Source organism: Pongo pygmaeus, chromosome 8 (assembly GCF_028885625.2).
Source record: "Pongo pygmaeus isolate AG05252 chromosome 8, NHGRI_mPonPyg2-v2.0_pri, whole genome shotgun sequence".
In the NCBI taxonomy this organism is placed as follows: Eukaryota; Metazoa; Chordata; class Mammalia; order Primates; family Hominidae; genus Pongo; species Pongo pygmaeus.
The window spans coordinates 56,223,076-56,251,010 of NC_072381.2; the positions used below are offsets into that span (position 1 = coordinate 56,223,076).

The 27,935-nt window shown below is 51.5% G+C and overlaps 1 protein-coding gene across 5 annotated transcripts in view; it reads left to right on the plus strand.

Moving 5' to 3' along the window:
* Positions 1-27,935, plus strand: part of GRID1 (glutamate ionotropic receptor delta type subunit 1) — a 791,530-nt gene that overhangs the window by 137,564 nt on the left and 626,031 nt on the right. For all 5 annotated transcript variants that reach the window (XM_054435979.2, XM_063669881.1, XM_054435978.2 and 2 more), the window contains exon 3: positions 20,561-20,845. In XM_054435979.2, the coding sequence (XP_054291954.1) occupies positions 20,561-20,845 (285 nt within the window). The remainder of the gene's footprint in view (positions 1-20,560; positions 20,846-27,935) is intronic.

Sequence of the window (27,935 nt, forward strand, 5' to 3'; positions counted from 1 at the left end):
TCTTGTCACCTTCATTAGGTGACTATTAATTGAATCGGGCCTGTGGAATTCCAAAGCCCCAATGAGTGGGTCCCCATGAGGCCCCCAGCTCTGTAGAAAGGGGTCAGGACCCCATGAATGCCTGCAGCCTTGACGGTGACCTGATGCTCACACATGGCCGTGATGTCATGGTTGCTGTAATAACATGCAGGTTCATTTGCTGAGGGCACACTGGCTTGAGGTCACAATGAGTGCTCTCCAGCAGCAGGTACTAAAGTACAGCTACCTCATGTAGGAGCCAGTTTTGAACTTTATAAAAGGGTCCTGTCACCCAAAGAGCTGGGGGACCTCTAAGTTTCTGGGCTGGTCCTTAGCAGATCTTTCTGCTCCTCTCCCCAACAACTTGAGGCCCATGGGCCTTCTTGGTCCCCCTCCAGGGCAGGGTGTCTGGCAGATGCTGTCTTTCATGTCTAGGTGGGGCTGGAGCTGGGACGCTAGCAGCTCTGCTGTACCTTCTGGACCCTGCTGTCTCCAGGCTGACATCCAGCCACTGGGCCTCCTTCCCTGCAGAAATATACGCTTTGAGAAGAGTGCAAATTGCCATGAGCAATATATAGTCCTCATCTGAATACGATTATGCTTAAACACTATAAATATTCGTAATTCTCAGCCTTGAGTACTGCTTCCCTTGGTGTTATATCCTTTTAAAAAACACTCAACCATTTAAGGCAAAAAAGTGCTGAGCTCATCCTGGGCAGTTTCCTTTGCTGGTGTCACCGCTGGAGAAATGCAAGTAGTGAATCATGACTCTTGGCTCTTAGTCTGTGGTTTACCTCGGGCTCCTGGACAAGTCACTGAGCTATTCAGCTCCCCACTGGCCTGGGAGGGGCTGGGAAATGTCAGCCCCCACCTTCCTCCCCACCCCTCTGTCTTCACACCAGGGTCGTCTGCTGGAAAACTGGAGCCAGGGTTCTGCAGGGCAAAATTGATGCTGTCTGTGTGAAACTAGTCCTCTGCACCTGGGCTTGATCTAATGCAATAGTTTCATTCACTCCTTCAGTAAACATTCCTCCGGCACCTGTGCCTTGGGGACCCTGAAGTGGCCTCAACACAGTTCCTAAATTCCAACAGCTCACAGCCTGGTGGTGGAGGCAGAGGGTGATGATTCAGAGTGATAATGCCCCGGCTGAGCTGAGCTCTGGATATTGCGAGGGTGGGAAAATCTCAGGGGCTTCCTGGGGGAAGGGGCACTTGAATTGAACTTTGAAGGGTGAGGAGGAAGGGACAGAGAGCCATGGGCTTGGTGGTTGGTGTGACAATGGCTGGGCTTATATTAGTGACCAGTGCTCTGGATGGCTGCGTAGAGGGAGGTGAAACCTGGGTGCACTAAGGATAGCAGCTGGCTGTCTCCTCAGCTTACACCTTCCTCTAGCTTCCTAGAGCCTCTAGGGGTTGATGGAGGTGCAGGACAGGTGCCATCTGGGCTGGGGTCTTTGAGAGTAGAGTGCATCTCCCTTGTTTTTGTGCTCCCCACATCCCATCCTGCCCAGTCCCCATGAGAACCTATCAGAGCAGAAGCAGCCATGGATCCAGCTGTGGCAGGGCAGTGGGTGGCAGCATCCTCATGCCTGGGACTCCTTGTGTTCTCCTCTGGGGACTCCCAAGCCCAGGAGCCTTGGGTTGGTCTCTTTTCTCATGAGCTGAATGGAGTGTGGGCCACCTTTCAAGAAGGCACTGGGGGAGGAGGAGGCTTACCCCTCTCTGGTAAGGCTCTGCCTGGGTAGGTGTGGACGCTTGGGCTCACTCAGCCAGTCAGCGCACTTTCCTTCAACCAATGCTATTGTGATTTAAGCAGATGCAGAAAATAGGTGTGTGTGTCTGTGTATGCTGGGAGTGTTGGGGGTGGGAGCTTGGGAGGGTGGGGATTCCGGGAGTTCAAGAGGTTGGAGGGGGTGAAACCGGAGTACAGTTGGTGGGATCATGTGCCTGGCATCCCAGGAAGGTTTTCCTTCTTTCATGTGACTTGGAATATCAGTGTATCACCTGCTGGTCCTTGGTCTATCATCTTCTGGTCTTTCGTTTATCACCTGCTGGTCCTTAGCCTATCACCTGCTGGTCCTTGGTCTATCACCTGCTGGTCCTTGGTCTATCACTTGCTGGTCCCTGGTCTATCACCTGCTGGTCCTTGGTCTATCACCTGCTGGTCCTTGGTCTATCACTTGCTGGTCCCTGGTCTATCACCTGCTGGTCCTTGGTCCATCACTTGCTGGTCCCTGGTCTGTCATCTGCTGGTCCTTGGTCTATCACCTGCTGGTCCTTGGTCCATCACTTGCTGGTCCTTGGTCTATCACCTGCTGGTCCTTGGTCTATCACCTGCTGGTCCTTTGTCTATCACCTGCTGGTCCCTGATCTATCACCTGCTGGTCCTTTGTCTATCACCTTCTGGTCCTTGGTCTTCAACTGCTGGTCCTTGGTCCATCACTTGCTGGTCTTTGGTCTATCACCTGCTGGTCCTTGGTCTATCACCTGCTGGTTCCTGGTCTATCACCTGCTGGTCCCTGGTCTATCACCTGCTGGTCCTTGATCCATCACTTGCTGGTCCCTGATCTATCACCTGCTGGTCCTTGGTCTTCACCTGCTGGTCCTTGGTCTTCACCTGCTGGTCCTTAGTCTATCACCTGCTGGTCCTTGGTCCATCGCTTGCTAGTCCTTGGTCCATCACTTGCTGGTCCCTGGTCTATCACCTGCTGGTCCTGGGTCTATCACTTCCTGGTCCTTGGTCTATCACCTGCTGGTCCCTGGACTGTCACCTGCTGGCTCTTTGTCTATCACCTGCTGGTCCTTGGTCTTCAACTGCTGGTCCTTTGTCTATCACCTGCTGATCCTTGGTCTATCACCTGCTGATCCTTGGTCTATCACCTGCTGATCCTTGGTCTTCACTTGCTGGTCGTTGGTCTTCACCTGACGGGCCTTGGTCTATCACCTACTGATCCTTAGTCTATCACTTGCTGATCCTTGGTCTTTACCTGCTGGTCCATGTCTTCACCTGATGGTCCTTGGTCTATCACCTGCTGGTCCTTGTCTTCACCTGCTTGTCCTTAGTCTATCACCTGCTGGCCCTTGGTCTATCACCTACTGGTTCTTGGTCTTCACCTGCTGGTCCTTGGTCTATCATTTGCTTGTCCTTCATCTATCACCTGCTGGTCCTTGGTCTATCACCTGCTGATTCTTGGTCTTCACCTGCTGGGCCTTAGTCTGTCACCTTCTGGTCCTTCGTCTGTCACTTGCTGGTCTCTGGTGTATCACCTGCTGGTTCTTGGTCTGTCACCTGCTGGTCCTTGGTCTGTCACCTGCTGGTCCTTGGTCTATCACCTGCTGGTTCTTGGTCTGTCACCTGCTGTGGTTTTGAGTCTCACCTGTGCCACTTGGGAGAGTGGGAAGAGAGTCTGGGAAGTCAGACTTACTAGAGTTTGAACTCAGATTCCATTGCCTTCTTGTATGACCTTGGGCACGTGACTCTGCCTCTCTGAGCCTCAGTGTCCTCATCTGAGAAATGGTAACAATACTTCCTGCGTCAGAATTGTCAGGTGGATCAAATGAGATGAGGAAGGGAAGCTGCCAGGCACAGAGTGGTTTGCTCTGTGTTTGTAAGAGAGGTTCCTCCATTGGCCTGTGCTTCTCTCTGTGTCACTGTGTCCTTGGGTGAGACACAGCATGCAGTTGTCACTTGCTGTCCGTGCTACCTCAGTCACTTCTTGGAAAGCAGACCCAAGCTGGGCTGGGGATTGCCTACTCCCATGGGCCTGAGGGAGGGAGTGCCCCTGCCTCAAAGCCTGAGCTGAGCTGCCCTTGTTGGAGACAGTGCGGAGGTAGGCCTCAGAGCCCCTCCCCATACCTCCAGAACTGCCTGGAATCATCCCTCCAAATCTCCTGAGAGGCTCAGTGGCCTTGGATATGACTGGGACAGCTCCCCGCACCATCATGGGAGCTCCCCCTCAGCGCAGAGCAGCCATGTGTGCATGTGCAGGGGGCCATGTGCCTGTGGGTGGTGTGCCTGCACGCGTGCCAGGCAGGGCATTTGGAGGGGCCGAGCCCCCAGCCACAGCTCCGCAGGTTCCTGTTCCTTCTCTGGTGTGTGTCCTGGCAGCTGTGTCCTCCTGCCTGTCATCCCTTTGTCTCTTTCCAGGGAAGGTGTCTGGGCAGGGGGTGGAGAAAGGGAGCACCATCTTCCATGTGCAGGGCAGGGCTGGAGCTGGGCACCAGAGCAACCTACTGTGCCCTCCAGACCTAGCCATCCCGCTCTCAGCCACTTTCCCTGCAGAAAAGGCCCTTAGGGAATGCAGAGAGCAATGAGCAGTATGTGGCATTTTGGGGGGATTTTCAGAGCCCCTCTGCCTTGGTTTGGTATACCATAGTGCTCCCCAGAAGCAGGTCAGTGGCATGGGAGCATACATGCCCAGGCTCCTCTCCCAGCCAGCAGGAGCTCATAGTTCACAGTGGGGTGGGGACCCAGCTGAGCTTGCTGTGGGGTGGGGGAAGCAGTCTCGCATGTCCCCCCAGGGGGTGACGGTGCTGTTTTGGGTGTGCACCTGACACTCCTATCCCTTGCCTGACTGTGGCCCTAGTGCCCTTGTGGCTTGGTGTTGTGGTGAGGAAGGGGGTGCCCTGCCCCCCTTAAGCTGGGCTCCAGGGAAGTGCTTGGGCTCTGTGACTTCTGTCCACTCCAACTTGGGGAATTGCATAATGCAGTTTTGCCCATGCTTACACCCCTTCTCCCCTTCAGAGGTCTTGGATCTAATCTGTCCCAGTGGCTGGCCCTGGCACTTAGAGGCTCCTACAGCTCCACTGCCCTGAGTTGCCAGGCTGCCTCTCCTGGTGTGCGTCTTTCAGAGGCCCCTCCATTTTTCAGTGAACAGGCCTGTTCCCCAGCTGCTGGGTGGCCCCTAAGCTCAGCCCGGCCTGCAACATGCATGGTCTCTATGGGGCTTCTTCAGGACAGAGTGGGGTGAAGGCCCCGCTTTTCCTCCCCACCTGACCCACTGCTCCCACCACCCCTTCCCTGGGCACTCAGATGGCACCGAGTCCCTCAAGCCTCTGAGGGCAGCTAAGGTGCTGACTGGAGGCTGAAGGACTGACCACGCCCTCCCCCTGGGCTGGGAGGCACCTGGAAGCCCAGGCTTGGGGTGGGCAGAGTGTGCCCCTTGGAAGGCCTGAGTTCTTGGCCTAGCTCACTCCCCACTAGCCATGCAGTGGATCATACCTGGCAAGAGGGCTCACATCGCCAAGCTTCAGGTGCCCCCTCTGCAAATGGGTGGCCCCCCCTCTAGGCCTGGGAGGATGCCATGAGATGGCATGCAGGAGCCTCGGGGGCCACCGGGTGGTAGGTGCCCTCCCCTAGTCCTGCCAGCTTCAGGGTTCTTGGGGTTTGGTGTCTGTCCTTGGCCTGTCCCCTTCTTCCCCCCATGCTTTAGCTCGCTCTGTTCCCTATTTTTGTGATGGACCTGATGCTGTTCCTGCTGCCTCCCACCCCCTGCCCTCCCTACCCCTGTTCCTGCTGGGTGAGGAGGAGGAGGAGGAGGAGGAGAAGGAGGAGGAGGAGGAGGAGGAGGAGGAGGAGGAGAGGGCTTCCGCCTCCAGCCCTCTGGCTGCATCCTCCCTGTGGCCACCTTCCCAGAAGCAAGCTCTGAGCAGGTCCTGCCTCCCTCCGAAACCCTTCAAGGCTCCCTGCTGCTCCTGGGATCAAAACAAAGCCCCTCAGCGATCATCCAAAGACTTCTGGGGACTCCATTCTCTCTTTCTTCCTAACAACCATCACCCAACCTCTCACCCCAATGTGAGCGGGCCATTCCTGGAGGGTGCTGGGCCTCGGCTCACAGCAGCCACTGGCCTGGGTTGTCATCTTTCTCTGCCCCAGCATCAGCTGCTGTCCTCTGTGAAGCCCCTTGACACCCAGGCTACATGACTGTCCACCTCCACTCCACCTGCCAGACCTCCACCACTCCCCAGCCCACAGCCTGGCTTCCTCTCCAGATAGCCTTTGCTGGGGCCTTTGCTGGGATCTGCCTCAGTTCTGTGTTCCCAGCACAGGGTGCTTGGGGAGATTTGTGGGGGGTTTCTGGGAGACAATTTGATTACCTGCTGGGAGAACATGGCTCCCAATCTGTCTATTATGGCTAGAAATGTGCTGGTGGGAAGATGGAGCCTCACTGACCAGGATTCTCTAAAGTTCCTCTCTGGTTTATGAGTTTTGTTGTATTATTTTTCAATTTTCTCCGAGCATCTGCTACTGTGAAAATTTTCATTATCACTGGCAAAGAGCCCCTCTCATCCCTGCTGGCTGCAGGAGATTTCTGATTTCTCTCCCCAGCTGCTCTGAAGCACCTGGGAGCTGAGATGGTAACGTCCCAGGGCCAGCTGGGCTCTTTCTCAGAAAATATTAGGAGCAGGGCCAGCCTGAATGGCCAGGGAGGTGCTGGCCATGGCTTATGTCGTGATGGCTTTGCCTCCTCCTGGAGGTGCAGGGTTGGTCAAGCTGAGAAAGCTGGCTTTGGGGGCCAGCCAGCACCCAGCCAGCCAGCCAGTATCCACTTTTCCATCTTGAGAGACCCTTGCCCCCAGGGTGGTCCCCTCAGATGCTGGTGCTGGGTGCATGGCACACCCCCGACACCTGGCTGACTCATTCTCTAAAACAGGCCTCATGTCAACAACTTCAGAGGCTGTGTGCTGTCATGCTGGCTGTTAGGACGGCGATGAGGTGTTGGAAAACAAAGCCCATGCAAAACTTGGGATGAATGAGAAGAGCTCCTGCAGCATGTGGGACACAGGCTGGGTGTGGCACCCCTCACCCCTCACCTGCAGAATTGCACCTGGGCATCCTGCTCAGAGATGGCACCGATGAGCAGAGGATGGCCTTGGACATGCCCAGGCGTCTGACCATCAGCCCAGACCTCACTCTCCTAGCTTGGTTTTGAGTTTGAACCTGGCCAGGCTGCTTTCTTCTCACTCTTCTTGCAGTGGGTGGTAAGTTACCTGCACTTACTGGTGCTGGGCAAAGTGCTTCCTCAGTACTAACTCGACTCTCATTATCACTCCATGAGGTCAGGACTATCATAACTGCGTTTTCAGGGTAGGGCATGGAGCAGGTGTGACTTGCCCACAGCAGTAAGGTGCAGAGCAGGGATTCGAGTCCGGGTAGTTCGGTGCCAGAACCTGTCCTCTTACCGCTGGGCCAGTCCTTCTCTCTGAGAGTTCTGGAGAGCCTCCTTTCTCTTGTGTCATTGGGCGTCCTCTGCACTAATGTGGCTTTCAGTTTCAAAGGGGCCAAGAAGGAGTGTGTTTAGCACTTGATTGGTAAATGAATGAATGAATGAATGAATGAATGAATGAACACTTCCCGAGGAGGAAGAATTAACATTTTAGAACTTATTCAAGATCTATTTTGTGCCAGTGGCTATATTTTCACATCTGTGTGTGGTGCAGGTGCCATGACCTGTTCTTCTCTGCTCTCCCCCCATTTTACAAAATAAGGCATGAGGCATGACCAACCCAGGCTCTGGGCTGCTGTGTGGTAGAGGTGGGCTGGGGCTTGGGCTTCGTGATTGCCAAGTCCATTCTCTTTGCACAGCCCAGGCTGCCTCCCGGGGGGAGCATCTGTGGACTGGCTGGACAGAGTTAGTTTGTGAGAGATGCCTTCAGCTTCTGTAGTGTCACTTTGCCTCTTCCTCATTCTGTTCACAGTACCCTGGAGTTAGCATTTTGACCAGTAAATGTGGATAACAGTCCACTTGCACTTGGCCACATAAGAATCACAACAAGAAGGATATAAAGAACAGAAAGGACCTGGGATGGGGGAACCCGCTCCATCTACCCCCATTACCTCCCCAGCCTCACCCCAGCTCTCTCCCTCCTGCCCTCACTCTGGGATGGGGAGCCACACATGACCAGGGCTGTAGGGGAGTAGTGTGCAGAGCAGGGAGAAGGGGAGCGGGGGGGCTGTCCCTCACAGGTCATCTCCCTGGGCTTGGCTACAAGGCATGCTGGGGGCTTGCTGGCAGCCAAGGTCAGTAAACAACTAGCCTGAGCAGAGTGAGGGAGGGGCTGTGTCTGTGAAGGGATGGCCCTTGAAGAGGGACCTGCAGCCCAAATACCTGGTTTAAGGGCCATTGGGCAGTTGGCAGCATTGAACTTACGCTGGAGGGTGGGCACAGTCCCCTGGTAATGGAGTCAGGAAAGGTGGATCATGGATTGGGGGTTCTGGGTCAAGAACCCAGCAGCTGGGGGTGCAGGGGTGGCAGCTTCCCCTTGAGGGAATGGGCTAGACCTGCCCATTGGCAGGCTTCAGGCCAGTGCTTCTGTCTTGGTCCCCACCGGGTGACAGGCCAGGGAGCGGCACAGAGGGCTGCATGCACTCCCACCTGACCGGCCCAGGCAGTTGTAGAGGGAGCGAGGTGTGTATGGGAATCCCTGTGACTCTTACCCCAGAGACAGACCCACAGGGTGATGACTGGCTGCCATTGCCTATGGTTTGCCTGGTGAGCACAGCTGTCTCGGGCTGTCCTGGCGATAGTGGGTGGACCAGGGCCAGGCCAGGATGATGTACATCCCGCATTGTCCTGTTGCTGCCTGCTGCTCCAAGGCATCCAGAGCTGGGGGTCTCACTCCATGCGAGGTGCTAGGGAGACACAAGTCCTGAGGGTGCTCAGTGCAGGTGGTGACAGGGACCCAGGAGCAGTCAATGACACTGAGCTGCAATCACATATAAAGCAGAAAGTGACATCAGAGGAAGGGCCTGTGTTGTCCTGATTGTGGGTAAACAAGAAGGTCCCTGGAGAGGAGGAGGCACTTGTCTGGGTAGATGAGAAGGATTCACCAGGTAGATAGGGGCCAACAGGGGACAGTGAGCTTCTGGCAGGGGAACGGCAGGTACAGAGATGAGGACACAGCATAGCCTCCAGACCCTGCGCTACATCCTGAAGCCTGGAGGTTTCCCTGGGAAGTCTGCTGGCTATGCTGCAGGATTAGTGCAAGGCCTTGGAGCTGGGGCTTGGGGCTGGTTAGGCTGGCAGGGTGGGCCACTCCAACCTTTCCTAGAAGGGCTGCTGGCCAAGGAGTGAGTTTTGCTCCTGCTGCATGAATCACCTGGGGTGGGAGAGACTAGACAGCTGAGGGCCTGGCAGGGGGCATCCTGGTCAGCTTCTAAATCCAGGGTGGAGACGAGAGCCTTGGCACAGACAGGAGCTCTGGAGCAGTCAGCCCTACCAGGGAGGCAGGACATAGGCTGCGGTGGGGGGAGTAATTTCCACCCACACACCTGCATATACCTTTGCTGCTGCGTGCATGAACACACACACACACACACACACACACACGCACAAGCACACACACACAGAACCGAGACTCAGAAAGTCAGAAGTAGTGATAAGGAGAATGAGAGAGCCAGAGAAAGCTAAAAACAAAAGTCAGACATAGGTTGAGATGAAGAGGGAGAGCCAGAAACCTCACAGAGCCTCAGTTCTCCATCTGGGAGGGATGCTGGGGCCTGCTGTCTGGATGTTCTTGTCTTTCAGGAGACAAATGCAGGTGGGGTAGGGGAGAATTGGACACAGGATCAGGCCTGGTGGCCAGGGGCTGCGGGGAGGGCTGAGGCAGGCTCTGTGGTGTGGCCTGTCCATAGGAGTCTAACTGCAGGCTCCAGTTCCTCAGACCTGGCCTTCATGGGCTTCTCAGTGGTCTGTTGCCAGGAGACCAGCTGGCCCAAAGGCCAGCAGGAGGAGAGACCACCGTGCAGCTCCCTCCCTGAGCCTGTTTTAGAGTGCAGTGGACATTCTCTGTTCCCATGGCCCAGTGACTTCTGGAGAGGTATTTCTTATGAGGTGTTGCTTACAGGAGCACCAAACCCGCAGGCATGTGGAATTTCTGGGAAGCCTGCTGCCTCTTTCCTAGGGCCAGGCCATGATTGGTGTCTGGCCAAGAGCTTTTCTGCTCAACAGCGCTGAGACTACCTCTCCCCGCCCAGACTGAATGAAGGAATTGGCCCCAAGCTCCTCCACTCTCTACTTGGCTGAGTCTCTGAAAACAGGATCCCATATGAGAGGGCTGTGACTAACAACAGAAGTTGATCCTTTTTTGAACACTTACTATGTAACAAACGTTATTCTAAACTTTTTACGTGAATTAGTTCATTTAATCCTCATGTCAGCCCTAGGAGGTGGGACTGTTATTATCCATTTACAGGTGAGGGATAGAGGCTCAGGGAGGTTAAGTGGCTTGCCTGAGGGCACACAGCTACCACAGTGGCCTGACTGTCTCCTGGGCTGGTCCCTTAACTTTGAGATCAGAGACAGCTCAGGGTTTGAACCCAGGCTCCCCTGTGATTTTAGGCAATGCTGTAACCTAGGATCTCTGCTCCTGTTCCTCCTGTCTAGAATGGGGTAGTAGTACCCACTTCCCAGGGAGGCCATGCGGTTCAGCGATTAGTTGAGGGGGCCCTGGCACGGCTCCCTTCCTCCTCTCCCACTTGTCTGCAGCAGAAGGCATGTCCTTGCCCCACCCTGAGCACTGCCATAACCTTATCCTCTTTTTCAGCCTTTTTCTAAACAGAGTTGGAAGCACCTTCTTGGTTACCCTAGGGATCCTTTTCTGGCCCCAGCCTTCCCTGGATGTGGCCACACCTGTCCCTTTCTTTCCCCCTTAGTCCATGTCCTGGGCATAGCTGAGCTCCTCGGAGAGCTCCCTGTGCTGCCCAAGTCTCTGCCCTCTCTGAGCCAGCTGTGCTTCATAGTCTTGGGACCTGAGTTGTCCTGCCCGGGGCCCCATGGAACCAAGGGTTCTCAGATCTGGCTGCTTGTCTCTCCCTTCCTTTGCCAGCCCCAGGACAGCACCGTTGCTTTCTCCCAAGCTTCTCGTTGTCCTTTTCTGACCCCGAACCACTCCCTCCTTCTTGGGCAGAATTAGATGAAGTGAATTGCCCAGGACTCTTGACTCGTTTATGCAGGGATTGGATTCTGAACCAAGTCTAGGAGGCCCCATATTCCAAGATCTTTTCTTATTGTGCGCTGAAGGCTAACTCTAGTCTTGGACAAGACAGAATTTTCCATTGCCTCATTCCTAACATGAGTCCCATCCCATTGATTCTCTGACTTACTCGTTTACCTTGAAACACTGATATTTCAAATGATTTCCCTAGTATGGATGTTTCTGTGCTTTCACTCAGCTCATTCAATTGTTCCATATCTTCTGAATATCTCTGCATCAGGCCCTGAACCTGAAGATACACAAAGCCATGAGCCTCAGCTCCTCCTCTTGTGACCTTAGGGATTAAGCATGAGATAATATGATATATATGCAATAGAAGTGTGCTAGGATAAAGTATTCCTGGACCTGCAGGAAAAGGAATGGTTAACTTTGCCTAGCAGGGGAAAAGTCAAATAATGCCAAAGAGCAAGAGGCATTTGAGGTGGGTTTTCGGGAATGAGTGGAAGTTTCAAAGGCAAAGTAGGGGAGGAAGAGCATTTCAGGAAAAGGGAATCAGCACGTGCAAAGATAGAGATTAGAATGGGCATGTCTACATGTAGAGAGCATGGGGCACGTGAAGGTTGGCAAGTAAACTGGTGCCATTGTGATGTGTGGAGCTGGGGAGCGGTGGAGGATCTCACAAACTGGACTTTGATCACTTGCAGTGGGGAGCATGGCTAATATTTCAAGGGCGTGCTTTTCGCTGACTTTGGTCTGTATAGTGGGTTGGAGAAAGAAGGGCTGGGAGGCAGGGAGACCAGTTGACTGATAAGGGAGGAATACAGACATTCAAAGGCAGAGTGAGGAGGTGACGTCTTGTGGGCTGGCCCGGGGCTGAGGGGGAGCCCAGGAGGAGCTGTCTGGGCTTGGGTTCCTGGGAGTGCTGCAGGAGGCCCCAGTGCTCAACTGCTTTCGAGGTTCTCCAAGACGCTCCGTGCAGGCATGCCCAGGACTCATCACTGTCCTGATTTAACTTTCACAGTGTAGGCTTCCGTGTGAATCCTGGCTGGGGAGCCTAACGTTTCATTGGCGGAGCAGTAAAAGTCATTAATGAGGAGCTGGAGAGCTATAAATAAGTGAGCATGATCCCACCCGGTGTTCCCTGTGTTTCCAATCTGCAGGAGCAGGGAATTGGTTTTGATTCATTAATTGTTACAGGAATGAGGCCCCAGAGATCCCATGGTGCTGCCAGCTCTTCCCCACCCTCCTGGTCTGCTTCGTGCATCCTGACTGCATGAGCTGCCCACCTGCCCTGGACGACAGTCCGTCATTCCTCAGGACCATTCGGCCCTGCTCCCCTGGGCCTCCCTGGGCTAGGCTGAGTTTGAGGCCAGAGATGCTGGGGCTCCCAGCCTGGTAGTGCTCCTGGTGAGATACTTGCACAGCTGCTGCTGCCTGAGCCAGGCCTCAGGCTCATACCTCTTCCCTCCCCACTGTCCCCTTGGTTCTCTGCAAACTCTTGGTGAACCCCTCCTTAGAAGGAGTGTCGGCTTTAAGGCTCCCCTTCTCCAAATCATGGGATATGGCTTTGCCTTTTGGTGAACATGAGCACTGTGAGACCTTGGCAAGTTTGAAAACTTTGTGTCTCACCCACGAAATCTGGACTCCAGTTGTGCTTATTTTCCAGAGCTGTTAGGAGGATTCTTTTCTTTTCTTTTCTTTTTTTGATACGGAGTCTTGCTTTGTAGCCCAGGATGGAGTGCAGTGGCACTATCTTGGCTTACTGCAGCCTCCGCCTCCCGGGTTCAAGCAATTCCCATACCTCGGGCTTCCGAGTAGCTGGGATTATAGGCATGGGCCACCATGCCCAGTAAATTTTTCTGTATTTTTTTTAAGTAGAGACAGGATTTCACCATGTTGCCCAGGCTGGTCTCAAACTCCCAAGCTCAGGCAATCCGCCCACATTGGCTTCCCGAAGTGCTAGGATTACAGGCGTGAGCCACAGATTACATAGTTTCTTGCTCTGCTGTGCTGTGCTGGGTGCTGGGGGTCAGGGGGGCGGGTAAGCAGTGAAGGTGCTTCTGCTTATGGGCAGAATGAGACCACACAAAATAGTCCAACATGGCAAATGTTTGTTAGTGCCATGAAGGCAAACCATGGTGAGGGAAGATTGGGGACAGTGTGGAAGGTTCTCTAGAGGGAATGATGGTTACCCACCCAGCACACGGGAGAAGGAGAATTAGCCAGACAGACGTAGCAGAAGTACTTTAGGCAGTGGGGAGAGTGTGGGAAGAGTCCTGGCAGTGTGCAAGAGCTTGGGACGCTTGAGTTACTGCACAAAGGCCTGCTACCTGGAACACAGGGCATAGGGTGTGGAGTATGCTGGGCCTGTGTGTCTCATTAGGGTGTGCATTTTGTTTTAAGGCCAGTGGGAAGCTCATGTGGTTTTAAGCAGGGACAGCACTGTCTGGTTGGTGCTTTATAAAGGCCAGTCCACTAGCGTGTAGAATGGACAGTGTGTCCATCTGGGACAAGTGGGGAGGTTGGAGGTGTAAGGGTCCACTGGGGAGGTGACAGTGTTCTGGACCAAGGTGATGGCAGTGGAGTGGAGGAAAGTTGACAGACTCAAGATCTCAAGATATATTTGGGAGATAAAGCATTCAAGCCTAGTGGTGGCTTGGGTGCAGAGGGCCAGTGAGAGAGAAGGGTTAGGAACTAGTGGGTGGATGGGACACCACTTTACTGAGTTTGGGAGACCGGGAAGAACAGACTCACATCCTAGGCAGCTCAGTGTTGATGCATCAAGTTTGAGCTGCCAAGGGACTCATTAAGTGGAGATCTCAGGCAGATGGGTGGGTGGGGGTTAGGACCCCAAGGGGAGCCTTGTGGGCTTGAGCAATAATGGTAGAGCCCTCAACAGGGCCGGGCTTAGTGTTCAGTGGGGTGGGTCAAACATGCAAGGAAGGTTGATGATTCCGTAGAGAGAGGGTATAGATGATGGATCTGGGTGTGGGAAAAGGCCAGAGGAGGGAGGCATCGGAGCTCAGGAGCAGGGACCAGCCTTAGGAGAAACTTTTCTCTTCAGCTTTCAGCACAGACAGGGAGGTGTGGAGCTCTGGAGGCAGGAAGTCACGCGAGATAGCTTGTGATGATGGCTTCTGATTCATGAAAAAGGATGTAAGTCATTCGTTGAACTTGGGGAATAAATCTGGGTGGTTCAAGAAGAACAGGGAGGGAGGTGGTAGAGATGTGTCAGCGTGGGGAGCCCTGCTGAGGTGGGTGACTGCCACGTGGCCAAGGTCACCAAGTTGCCAGGTGCGTGACGCTCTCTGTGGCCCTGCACTGCTTGCCGGCAGTGTGGAGAAGAGCGTGGGCAGGTTGATCCACCCTGAGTTGACTCCTAGTTGGGATTTCAGCAGCCAGGCTACATAAGGAAAGAGAGGGATTCTGTAATGGAGTGACCGGAGAGGAGGAAAGCAGGCTCCAAGGCAGGAGGTGGGGTTGCTGCAGGTCTCTGGGAAGTTGGAGAGTGGGCAGAGAATCACTGAAACACAGTCTGTGGGGCAGGATGGACACCTGTCAAGTGTGTGTCCTGTGCTCTGGAGGGAGGCGCCTTCTGCAGGAGGGGCGGGAGTGCCAGCTCACTCCAGGGCCCGAGCTCTAGCATTGGCCTCTTACAGCACCACCACCCATCCTCCCCCCCCATTTTATGGTTTTGGTTACCTTTTAAATGTCTTAATAAAAGATGAAATGTATTTATTCTCCATAGATCAATAATTTACTATGAGTTATGACAATACTAAATTTGGTCAATTATTTATCAGCTCTAAAGTATTTATAAATGCTACCTTAATTTAAAGCATTAGCCATTGGAATTCAAATATTAATAAAGCTTTTTCCCATTTAAAGGAAGAAAGGAAGAGTACAGATAATGAGGGTGGCTGGGGGCAGGTGGGTGCTTGTGGAGGTTAAGATTATTGTAGGAACGAGATGGCTCGTGGAGCAGCCTGGGGGGTGGCAGAGGTGCTGGACTCCCTTGGGGAGAGACCATTCCTTCTGGGCAGGCAGGGCTGAGCCCGATTTGCCCAGAGCCTGGCTCTTTTTTCTGTTGCCCGTGGAGAGGAGCTGAGCCTTGCCAGGTTCCTCTGAGGTTAGGGCATCAGGTTGTTTCTCCCCAGGTGGAGGCTGTCTCTTGCCTCATCCATTTGGAAACGTCCTGTTGTTCTTTAAGGTGGCACCCAGGGTCCAGCTAACACAGAAGCTGCCGGTTGAGGGGGCTTGGGACCTCAGAGTTGCAGGGGCTGCATGGGCAGATCTTCCTGGGTGAGCAAGCCTGGGGGGCGATGCCTCCAGGGCACCTGACAGAGGGAAAGGCTGAGCTGGCAGTGGCCAGTGTCGTGACTGGGGGTGGCACCAGGAACCGTAGGTCTCTTCTAACACATGCCTTCTGGGGTATTGCTTCCCACGGCCTTGTTCTGAGAATGTTCCAGAAATCCCCACGGGGATGGAGAATAGTGGGCATGGATTAGTGATGGTGCCCTGAGTGACCTCAATGTCTGAGGGCACCTTTCTCACCTCCAGCACCCACCTGCAGGCACCCAGTGACTTGATGAGTCAAGGATCTGCATTCAGGGGAGACAGGCCTTGTTCCTGCCTGCCTACTCCTTCCCTGGGGCCTGCACTGAGCTGGGAGGTGCCCTGGGGATTTCTATCCAGGGACAGTTGGGTAGAGTCAGCCTGGAATCCTGGATTCTGTCCCCTGCTGGCCACTTTCTCTTTGCAGCATTGGATGTAGAGGTGCCTGGTGGTCTGGTGTTCTCTTTGCTGTTTGCTCTCTGGCTGTGTGGCCCTGGCCAAGCAACTAGCACTCTCTGTGCTCTGATTTTTTTTTTTTAACCAGGAAATCAGAAATCTCACCTGGGGTGAGAGTTACTGAGAGTTTGTCCTGTGAAGTGGCCAGTACCTCACCTGACATGTCCCACCCCTGAGAGTCCGCTGTCTGGAAAAGCCTGGATGGGTGGGATGTGAACATCTTCTCCAGGGAAGCAGGTGGGAATGTGACTGTGGATTGTGCAGTTGTATCGGGAATGCTGGCTGGGCACCCCCCCACCCCCAACGCTGAGCTCTGAGTAGCCCTTTCTTTTGTGGAGACCCTCCGCTTTCCCAGGACACAGGGTGCAGGTGAGGGGGCTGGAAGATGCTCATTACGGTTTGTCTTTACTTACTTTACCAGCTGACGGATGGGTCATTCTCAGGGGACCCTTATCAGTCCATCAAGCCTGTGGTGTAATCAAGAGAGACATTAGCTTTGTGACCATATAATATGGAGGCAAAGAATTATAACAAAAGCTGTTATCCTCTAGAGAGCTGTACAAACATCTTTGAGCATCATCCTAGGTAGCGATGACTTCTGAGTTGTTACTGCGTGCCAGGCAGCATGAATGGCTGTCCACATATAAAGACCTTTCATGGCACACGTGGAGCAGCCCTGTGAAGAGCGAGCCATCATCTTTATTTGACCCCCCCTAAGAAGAAAGAAAGAAAGACAGAAAGAAATAGAGAGAAAGCCAACCAGTAACCCAGAGAGGACCAGCCCTCACCCACAGTCCCAGCTTGTGACCAGGGAAGGCCCCGGACTCCGGCCAGGTGGCCAAGTCCCGGTCCTGGGGTTCAGCATCTGTCACAACAACCAGGGCATGCATTGTGTAACATCCCATCACACACAACCTTGATTAAGCTAATAGCTGATTTGGCTTTTATCTGATGTATTTTGATCTTATTATTTTTATGTTAGAAGCCTCCAAATAACCATCATTTCAACAGTGCCCCAATTAGCAGGCCATTCACAGTGGATTGGAAATTGACTCACATCGGGCCTCTCCATTAGCGCCTGGGAGAGGCTTCCAGCCTTAATTACCCATCCTGTTTGTGGAGGCCTGGCGCTTACAACGCTGCAGGTGGCTCCACGAGGGGTGGGCCAGCAGTGCCCACCTCCACGGGGAGGGCGAGATGGCTCTTGCCTGTGACTACTAATACTTAAGATCCTGGGCATGACTTTGATGGAGAGATGGGATGTCCAAGGAAGGGGCAGGAGGCTGACATCTGTTCAGCATTTTGTGCACTGTGAGGCATTGGCACTTGCTGTCCACGTCCTAAGTTAGTGCTCTCATAGCTCTGCTGGGTAGAGATTCTTATTCCTATTTAATAGAAAATGGAGGCTGAGAAAGGGACATGCCCATGGCTGTGTGGCTACTGACCGGAGGAGCCAAAACTGGAACTTGGGTGAACGTGAGATCCGAATGCTCTTCCCACCACTTCTGGTGAGGTGGTAGCTGGTGAGGGTTCAGCCCGGCTATATGTCGTTGTCACTCTGCACCCACCTTGTGCTGCTCTCCTGAGACCCTGAAAGGTTCTAAGTCCCCTCCTTCCTTTGAGGCCCTGGTGCCAACCACAAATGAATTTACCCTCCTCTGTGTCCCAGGGAGCTTCCTTTCTCTTTCCTCCAGTTGAGTTGCAGAGTCTGTCTCCTCAGTGGATCCTAAGCTCCTCAAAGATGGGACCTGTGGTCATCCTGCTCTTCCCCCTGACAGTGCTTAGGGCAGGGGCTGGCTTGTGGGGGGTGAGCAGGGATACCAAGTGTATGTATGAGACAAGGAGGGCAGGAGCCAGTGGCATGAGTGCCCCGATGGGGAAACTGAGGCTCAGAGAGGTTCTGCAACTTCAGAACCTGACATATATGGAGTGGGGACAGATGATGACCTGGGAGGGATCCAGGCAGGTGGGGCAACAAGAGCCAAAAGTGACTGATGGCTGCAAGGAGGACTCTCCGTGGGAGTCCTGGGATGGGACAATTCCACAATTGAGTGTTGGAGTTCCTGGACAATTTACGTCCCAGGGATATACAGTTTATTTTGCACAATTGCTGTTTAAGATTATAAATGTATTGTATTGGCATTAAAGAGAGCATGCACAAGAAAAAATATCCATGCATTGTCATAGTGCCTTAGCCTTTAGTGTTTTCTCTTGCTGTTTTCATGGGCGTGCTTTCTGCCTAGCTGTAATCATAGTTAGCATATAATTTTGTGCCCTGGTATTTTCACGTGGCCACCTCTCAGAAGCATTTTCCCCATGTCTGTGGCAGTGTTCATTGTGTGGCCTCACATCTCATTATCTGGAAAATGGATGCAATGATACCTACTCTACACAAATGTCCTGAGAATACTGTGAATTCACATGTACAAAGGACACCAACAGAATTTGGCACAGAGGCAATTCTCACACAATAGTCCTTCCTCCTATGTAGTTTTCCTGCTTATCCATTATCAGAGGATTATTTTTCTTTTTAAAAGGAATTATCTGTTTATGTCACAAAATTTTGGCAAATATAGAAAAGAAAGAAAACCACTTTCAGGTTTCTTCTAAATTGCAGTCACTTTTAACATTTTGCAATATTTTCTTCTGGTTTTTCTTTCATGCATGTTGATGTTTTATTTAATTGATAAAATGAAATACATACAATTTTGTATCACTTTCACCTACCTTTTTTATGACAGGCACTTTCCCATGTTATTGTAGTATCTTCTTGACTAGTTTAAAGGCTAGATATACTTTCAGAAAATGGGGCACTTTCATAACCACTCACCTATTTGCATCTTTTAGATCATTAGCAATATTCCAAGAGTATGGATAGTGTCCTCTGAATGGTTTTGGATTGAGTGCTGTTCCTATGGTTTGGACAGGTACCCAGAGAGGAATTATTGACTGGGGCCATGGAAATTCTTTCATGGTGTTCTTGCACGAGTCTTTACTGCTATTGTGAACTGGGCTTAGCATGTGTCTGGGAAAGGATGGTGAACAGAGCAGGCATGACCCTTGTACTCCTGGAGCCTGGGGTCAAGTTGGAGAGCCAGCCAGCAACACAAGCAACGTGTGGCTCATGACAGCGAAGTGCAGTGAAGGAGGATCATGCCACAAGGGTCATGAGCCAGTCTGGGATGCTGAGTCTGAGTTTTGAAGCAAGAGTGAGCATCAGGATTGAAGAGGTGGGTTTGAGGGTCCAGGGTGGGCAGTTGGTTGGGATGTAGCAGAAAAGGGTACGGTGAGGAGCATGAGGCTGCAGGCATGGGAGCTTGCAAGACCACCCTTTCAGGAGTGGGCTTTTACTTTATCCCTAGGCTCTTGGGGGGCACAGCAGGGCACGCAATGGATTTCTGTTTAGGAGAGAACTCAGCAGACTGGAGCTGGGGTAGGAGGGGGCCAGGGCATCTGGGGGACTGTGAGATTCACAAGACCTCATCATCTCTTGTTTAGCTACCCCCTGCTGGTGGCCTTGAAGAGGAGAGAACCATAGGATTTGGGTTCTCTTCCTGCTGGTGCTCATGCAGGTGCAAGGCGAGCGCCCTTGCATTGAGGGCAGCCGGCCTTTGCTGCTGGAGAGTGTGGGGGGACCCTCCCCTTCCCACATGTTCCCCTGCCTCCCACTGCCTTGCTCCCTGGGGTCAGTTCCCCCTTTTCTTCTCTCCCTCTCCCAGCCTTATCTGAGGCATTACATAAACCCAAGGGCTCTTGACCGAAAGAACTGCATTGTCAAAAGTTGTTCAAAGTCTACTGTGTGCAGCAGATGGCCTGCTGCCATTCACAGCCTGTGTTTTGAAACTGCATCTGCTTCTCCACATCCTTGCCATCGCATAAACCATTAGTAAGAGATGTTTGCTTAAAAACTGGTGCAGTGGATTGCGGCGTTGGGAGGTGCATCATTCTATTAATTGGTTGATGTCCCAAAAAAGAGTACGCATGTGGCTACAAGGGGCGCCTCTTGCAGTTACAGGAGAACTTGTAAAGATGAGCCCCTGAGCGTGTCAGCCCTAGAAGCGGCTGCTGGAGCGTCCATTACGTTCCTCCTCCGCACCCGTGGTAACTGCCTGAGTCGCGGGAGCGTCTTTCTTTGTTATTGTCAAGTGGCTTTTGAATAATCCTGGAACAACTGCTTCATCTGGGGTTTGGCCCAGTATTTTTATGATATGGATCAATTGGATTTGGCCAGAAGACCTAGGGTTTCTTTTCTTTTTTATTTTTTTCCTACATCTTGGGTCCTTTTGGGTAAGTGCCTCTCTGACTTTCGGAAGCCATTTAGTCCCTTCAGTCCCAATCAGTTCAGTTCAGTCAACAGTTGTAGAGCACACAGTATATTCTCCGCCCACGGCTAGGCATGAGAATGCACAGATCAACACAATGACGTTTTGGCTCTTAAAGGGCTTATAGTCCTAGGTGGGAAATAGGATGGCTAATTTCACAGCTCAGTTGGGGTGAATCAGGCAGATTTGGAATGGATCTGTGCTCTACCATCCTTCCCTGACTAGCCTAGGGCAAGTGGTTTTGCCCCTTTTGACTTCTATTTTCTCATGTTAAATGGGTACAAGAACGTCTAGCTGGCATTTTCACCAAGGATGTCAGTGAGGCTGTGCTTATGAGAGCCACTGGCCTGCCCAGGATGGTTCTTGGTCCTGGAGGGAGGCAGCCTCTCTTCGGAGTCCCGGACATGAGCTGCCAGGCATGGGGCCTGCAGGTTGAAGCTGGTGCAGCATCGCCCCGATGCTGACCCCTTCCTCTCTCTCTTCTCTCTTTCTAGCCTGTGATCTCATGACCCAGGGGATTTTGGCCTTGGTCACGTCCACTGGCTGTGCATCTGCCAACGCCCTGCAGTCCCTCACGGATGCCATGCACATCCCACACCTCTTTGTCCAGCGCAACCCGGGAGGGTCGCCACGCACCGCCTGCCACCTGAACCCCAGCCCCGATGGTGAGGCCTACACACTGGCTTCGAGACCACCCGTCCGCCTCAACGATGTCATGCTCAGGCTGGTGATGGAGCTGCGCTGGCAGAAGTTTGTCATGTTCTACGACAGCGAGTATGGTGAGTTGTCAGGCAGGCGAGCTGGGGCTGCTTGGGGACAGGGATGGCCAGATGCTGGGAGACCTGAGAGTGGGTGGGGCCCTGAACCGGTGGGGGGTGGTCTGTGCTGAGTGGGCCTCCAGGTGATAGGGTCAAACCTCAAGCTTCATGAGTCAGGAAGAGCTGCAACAACAGCTCCATAGATAGGTATAAAGTTGCCTAGCAACAACACCTTATCATGACGGCTGAAGTTTGAATCATCTTAGAGGTTTCAATAAAATATTAATAAACTGCTGGCAAGGATCCAAAGGGCTGTATGCTGGCACAGGTGGAGGCTGGCCAGCATGGTTCCTCCTGGAGGTCTCCTCTCCAAAGAGTGCCCTTCACACTGGACGATTGCCTGGCCTTCCTGGCTCCTTGCCTCTATCCATCGCAATCTGCCTTCAGTTTCAGGGTTCCAGGCTGGGGCAAAGGTCAGGGGAAGGAATGCCCTGAGTGTCATGGAGCCAGGCTGGGGTTGGTGGATTGGGAACACTGGGTAGGGCTGGGCATGGCTTCTTTGAAGACCTCTCATATGAAAAAAAATCATAATTTGCTTGTTAGGAAACCACAAAAATGGGCTTTGGAGAAATGGCTTCAGGTTTTCTTATGACTGCTCTGTGAAAACAGACTAGTCTTAATCCTGAGATAGAATGGTTTCCATGTTTAGTGTTTAAACAATTTTTTTGAAAATTATGAGATAATTTAGATTTACATGCAATTATAAGGAGCAACCCAGAGAGATCCAGCATGCCCTTCACCCAGGTTCCCCCACGGTAACATCCTGCATAGCTGTAGTACAATATTGCAACCAGGATTTGATACAGCCTGTAGGCCTTGTTCATATTTCAGTAGTGCACGTGTTCTTGCAGGTGTGGATTTACTGCTATGCATTTTAAAAATCACATGTGTAGATTCCTGTGACCACCAGTCAGGATACAGAGCAGTTCCTTCACAAGGATCCCTGTGCTACCTCTTTATAGCCACAGCCACCCCCATAACATGTTAGAGGGTGTGGGAGACTGATGAGGGTTGGCAGCCCCACGGCTGGTGCCAGGATGGAATGGGTGGACCTTCGAAAGTCCCATTTTGTCTCTGGGTGATATAATTTCTTTGCTAAGAATGAAACTAAGAAAAGAAATCAGCATATGTTTGCATTTGCCTAAATACTCTTCTTCTCTAAGACTGGAATGTTGTCCTCAGCTCTTGAGCAAATATGCTGTTTGGAGTCTTCCAGGAAGAATTGAAAGAGCAAACAGTCACTGTGCTGAAATAAAGATGAGGTGGATGGGGACAAGGGCAGGACCTGAACTGGACTCAGTCCAGGACCTGGCCTCTCCCTCCCACCCTCCCACTCCTGCTCAGTCCCTGGCCCTTGGGGAGGAGTTGGAGACTTTGTAATAGCCCCAAGCTGCCTGCAGGGATCTCTTAGGGGGCCAGGCCTTCCCGTGAGAACCCTTGGGGCTGGTGGCTCAACCCCAAAGTCCAGCCTGCTCTGAGGCTGAACCCTGTGGAGAGGCATGGACACTGCCAGGGATGGGGGTGCTGTGGTCCAGTGTGCCCAGGCCCTTCCCACCCCACTTTTTCTGGGCACCATTTCTCCATTTCCAATCTGGCCTGCAGACACAGTTTTCCCCTAGAGCCTGGGAGGCGACCTTGATGGGAGCCTCAGCCGCTGGGAGGGCAGGTGATCAGCTTTCTAGCCTGCCCACCCACCTGGGCTCCTGTGACTCCTGCAGACTGAACAAGGCCTGGTGGCACTTGCCCAAGCCCTGTTTTCTTATTACCCTCCTTACCCTCACTCTGCTCAAGATTCAGGTCCTCAAAGAAAGACGTCCCTGAGCCCCACCTGTCCTACAGAGCTGGCAGCTTGGTTACACACTCTCGCAGACATGCTCATCCTGCCCTCAGCCTGCTCTTGGCTTGTCCTGACTGTCATGAGGGCTGGTCCTCCATGAGCGCTGGACTGCCTGGTGAGGCAGTGAAGTCCAGGAGAGTGGCTGTGTGCTTCCCACCACCATGGCCCTGCAGCCTGCGTGGTGCCTGGCATAGAGTAGCCCCTCGACACATTCATGGATGGGGACATGGAGTTTTCAAGCCATTTTCACACAAAACAAAGGAGGAATGGGGAGAAAGACAAGGGTACTGGATGGTCTGACCTCTGAATACGAGGTGGCAGGGAAGGGGTGTAGGCTAGGAAACAGGTTTTATTCTACAGACACACTCCCCCGCCCCTCTTCTTTCCTCCACCCAGAATCTCCAATGTGACCAAAAGCTGTGTTCCTCTTTTCTGACATGGACACCTTTGCTACCTTTGGTGGGGTTGAAGTTAGTTTCCAACCAGACTGCTCCTTATCAGTAATTCCATAAAGTCACCAAGTGACCAGTAGCTTTCATCTGGAGGACCACTGCAGATGGTTGGTTGAGGCTGCTTGGGAGCTGTGCTGGGAAGGATTCTGAGGCCGTGTGTGGGCTCAGCAGCAGAAAACACCATGATCGGTCTGTGAGGCTTCCATGGTGCAAGAGAGGGATTGGCAGAGAGCTGTCATGTTTGCTGGTTCAGACCTGGAGGGTGGAGGTGAGCGGAGAACCCCAGAGCTGGGGTTCTCAGTCAGAAGACAGCGACAGAGTGGTGTACCCATGGCGCTGTCCAGGGTGCTAGCCCTTCTGGCTCTCCGCTTGCTGGAGGCCAGAGAACTCTTTTATTGGATTCTATGCAGGACCTTCTGCCTTTGCCTGCCCTGGTCATCGGCCTCCTGATATGACAAGCATTGAGGCTTGGTTTCTGCCTCTACACATTTTCTGTAAAATTTTAACCCAGTGCCCAGTGCTTGTCCTGGCTTTCCCCTCATGCCCAGCCCAGCTGCTGCCCATTTCCAACGTGCTTGTGTCAAGTGAGCCAAGGCAGCTCAGCCTATCTGCTGTTTGATGCAGCACATCCAGCCCTTGGAGTGCGAGTGTGGCTGCTCCCTCGGCATGGCTGGCTGTGGCCTGTCCCAGTGTCACTCCTGGGTGGATACACATTGCTAATACAGCCGAGACAAACGGTGCCTCCGGAACACCTTAGGGCCCCTCCTCCCCCTGACTCACCGTAGCACTAGCTGCAGATGAGCACAATTCAAAAGCAAATTAAGGGTAAAGTCAAACAGAAGTGGTTTGGGAATATAGCAACTTTTTTTCAATGCTGATCTGCAAGTACCTTTATGTATTTTACTTCTTTCTAGCTACTCAACATCCCTCTGAGGTCAGATTATTGCTACATTTTACAGATGAGGAAAATGAGGCTCAGAAAAGTTCTTCCTGATTTTAGTACCCATGCATTTAGCCAAGGCATCATCCTATTTCTGTAATTTGGATTTACTAGGCTCTAGCTTCCTGCTCCTGTCCCCAGCCAGTCAGAGTTGATGCCAAGAAAGAGGGAGGTAGTTTGGAAGGACATGGCATGCTCTAGGCTGATGCAGTCACTTTAGTGAGCATCATACATAGGCTCCCTCCTTTGTGGGGCAAGGCCTGATTCTTCCTCATTTGCCCATCAGCCTCCCTTTAAACCCTGGAATGTCCTGCCCCAGGTGGAGCCTGAGGACTGGGCATTTGAGTCAGGAGTTAGAGATCAGAGCAGGAAAAGCCATGGGCTCCAAGACAGAATTTGGCAGAAGGGTGAGAGAGGGGTTGGTATGTATATAGTTTACAAGATGTGCTATTTGGTAAAATTCCACTGAAAATACTTATATGCTTGTTGTGACAGTGAAAGGAAAAATAAAAGAGAAGACGACATTTGAGAGAGAAAATTTGCAACATTAAAATACCAAAAGTTTGGATCGAAAAGAATGGAGAACTTTCTGAGTTGCCACTTCAAATGCTGGGATGTTCATGTGTGTATGCATTGGCAGGGGCCGGGGTGGGAGGGGGCGTGCTAGTAGCTGTATCCACAATTTCCCTCTAGTGAATAAATTTGGATGAAGGTTGTAATTATGATGAGCTCTTAGACATCATTGACTCCTTCATTGAACAAATATTCACAGAATCCCTACCGCATGCCAGGTATTTTGCTAGGCACTCATTTTCAATGAAGACACAGATGGGTGGAGTAACCTGGCTAATGTTGCATGGGCTGGCATTGGAAGTTAGGGCCCAGGGGCCCAGGGGCATCTCCAGGGCACGGCAGTCCTTTCTTGGCCTCTGGGCTAGCTCGCAGACCTGGGATGGGTTGGGAGCTGGGATTCCACAGAAACAAAACATCAGGGCTCTGTTTGAGTGGCCACTGTCTATTTGTGCTAGTTTAAAAATTATTTTTTAATTGAAAGCTACACGTGGTTACGATGTATATGTTCAATTAAAAGATTAATAACCTGAAGACTCATGAGCCCACAATCAGTTTAAAAAATATCAAGGAGCCCTTGTGTGCTTCACCTGACCATGTCTCCCCTACAGAGGGACTTAAACACTCTCCTGATTGTGTGCTAACAAGTCCCTCGCTTTCCTTGATAGTTTTTTTTTTCTTTTTGTGTGTCTGAAGTTTTGCCAAGTTGTATCTAAGCATGGAAATTTTAAATTTGTGCCTCATATATTTAAAACACTGTACATGTATTTCACTGTTTTAGAGGATCCCAAGCCAATGTCTTTTTTTTTTTTTAACTTTTATTTTAGGCTTAGTGGTACAAGTGCAAGTTGGTTACATAGGTAAACTCATGTTGTGGGAGTTTGTTGTATACATTATTTCATCACCAAGATAGTAAGCCTAGTACCCATTAGTTGTTTTTCTTGATCCTCTCCCTCCTCCCACCCTCCACTCTCCACCCTCCCATAGGCCCCAGTGTGTGTTGTTCCCCTCTGTGTGTCCATGGGTTCTCATCATTTAGTTCTCACTTATGAGTGAGAACATGCCATATTTGGTTTTCTGTTCCTGTGTTAGTTGGCTCAAGATAGTGGCTTGCAGCTCCATTCCTTGATAGTTTTATCATACAAGTATGGGGCCTGTGGTTGGTTTGCGACTCATATATGTGGAATAACACTTCTGCATGCTTCTGGGATTGTTTTTTAATTTTCACTCAGCATTAGGTTTTTGAGATTGATCCGTTTGATGCAGGTGGATGTATTAATCATTTTTATTGCTGCACTGTATGCCCTGATTTATTTATCCACTTTATTGTCCGTGGGCATTTGTGTTGTTTCCAGGATTTTGTTATTACCAAAAATACTGATAGCAACATTCTCATATTTGTCTTTTGGTGTTTGTGTGCAAGAACTTTTCAGGGTCTATTCTGAGGAGCAGAATTCCTGGACTCTTGGGTCAGTGCATATTTCACTTTATTAGGTTAGACCAAACTGTTTTCCAAAGCATTCCTACCTATTCACACTACCATGTGCAATATATGAGATTTCCCCAAGTCCCCTAACCTCACCAACACTTGTCTTCTTGTTACTTTTAGGTTTCTAGTGCAAAATGTAATTTTATTTTGATTTTAATGTACATTTTCTTGATGATAGATGAGGTTGGGTATCTTTTCATATCTTTATGGGCTATTTTTATTTTCTCTTCTGTGAAACACCTGTTTGTAGTTGATTTTTTTGCCTGTTTTTAAAATCGAGCCTTTTCTTTTTAAGTGTGGCAATATCTTCTTTAAGTTAATTGTTTGTCTTAGTGAACAGAAATTCTTTATTGTATTGTTGTCAAATGTAGTCATCTTTTTTTATGGCTAGCTCTCTTGCTTGTCTTGTTTAAGAAGTCCTTTCCTACCCGAATGTCAGAAAGAAATTTTCCTGCTGAAACCTCCCTCTCTATATGGAGAGCAGATATTGTCCACCTGGCTAGGTGCCCACAGCTAGGGCCTGGCCAGGCTGCGCCTGCCTTCCCCTGCCCCTCCGCGAGCCCAGCAAGCCTACCTCTCTCAGCATCTGTGGGCTGATATTCCTTCCACCCTGACACTGCTCCACTTTGCCATGTCTTTGGGCCAGTCTTTTTCTTGGTGGCAACTGAAGAAAGCTCATGCAAATTCAGTGCAGCCTATGGCAAGGTGGTTAGGAAGAGCTTCCTGGAGGAGGTGACATTTAAGCAGGTGCTTAAATAGGAGTAGTTTTTATTTTTTATTAGGCAAGCAAAGAGCACTGGGGGCTGGAGCTGACATTTAAGCAGGTGCTTAAATAGGAGTAGTTTTTATTTTTTGTTAGGCAAGCAAAGGCCACTGAGGGCTGTAGGAAGAGTGTTGTAAGCAGAGGGAAGATCTTGCTTCCCTCTTTCCAGAGGAAAGGCCTGGGGGCAATGGAGAGGAGGAAAGATCATATGGCTGGAATATGGGAATTGGCTAGGGATAAGACTGGAGAGACAGTCGGAGGAGGCTTTAGATGCTCAGGATCCCCAGAAATCCCTGGGAGCCATACCTTGCTACCTCAGGTGGCACACTTGGGTCCTGTTCTTTATACCCCATCCAGAGATTTGAAGACAGACAAAGTCAAAGCCTTCATCTCTGGAAGGCTCTGGTCCTTTCATTGCGTCCTGTCTGAAGTCATTGTCTGCAAACAAAAGGGCAGAAACTGACACATTCTCAGGAATGATGATCTGAGTTAGGACAAACCACAGTCCCAGAGTCTAAGCTAGAGGTAGGGCCCGAATTTCCCAGATGACCCAGGCGTCATGCTAGGGGGTAACAGCTCCAGTCCCTCTAGCCCTTGCTTCATGCTGGGTGCCCTGAAAGAGCGTGGAGCTGCCCTTGCTCACATCATCCCAATGGCAACCCCACATGGTGGGTTCTGTACTCAGAGAAGTAAAGGGATTTGCTCTAGGCCATATGGCTGGTGAGTGGGGGGTCTGGCCAGCTCTGGTTCCTAAAGGATCCACAGCTCTGTTCACAGCCTCTTGGCAAAGCTATGGGGAGCAAACACCGTGGTAGAGTCTTTGCTTGATGTACAAAGATTTATTGTGGCATTTTTGGTGACATCAGAAATTAGCAACAACCTAAAGGTCCATCTTCAGCAAATTGGTTAAATATATTATGATATGTACATTTAATGGAAAACTCTAGTTCCTTATGTACTGAGTGGAAGTAGTTCCAAAACGTGGTGCTGTTAGCTGACA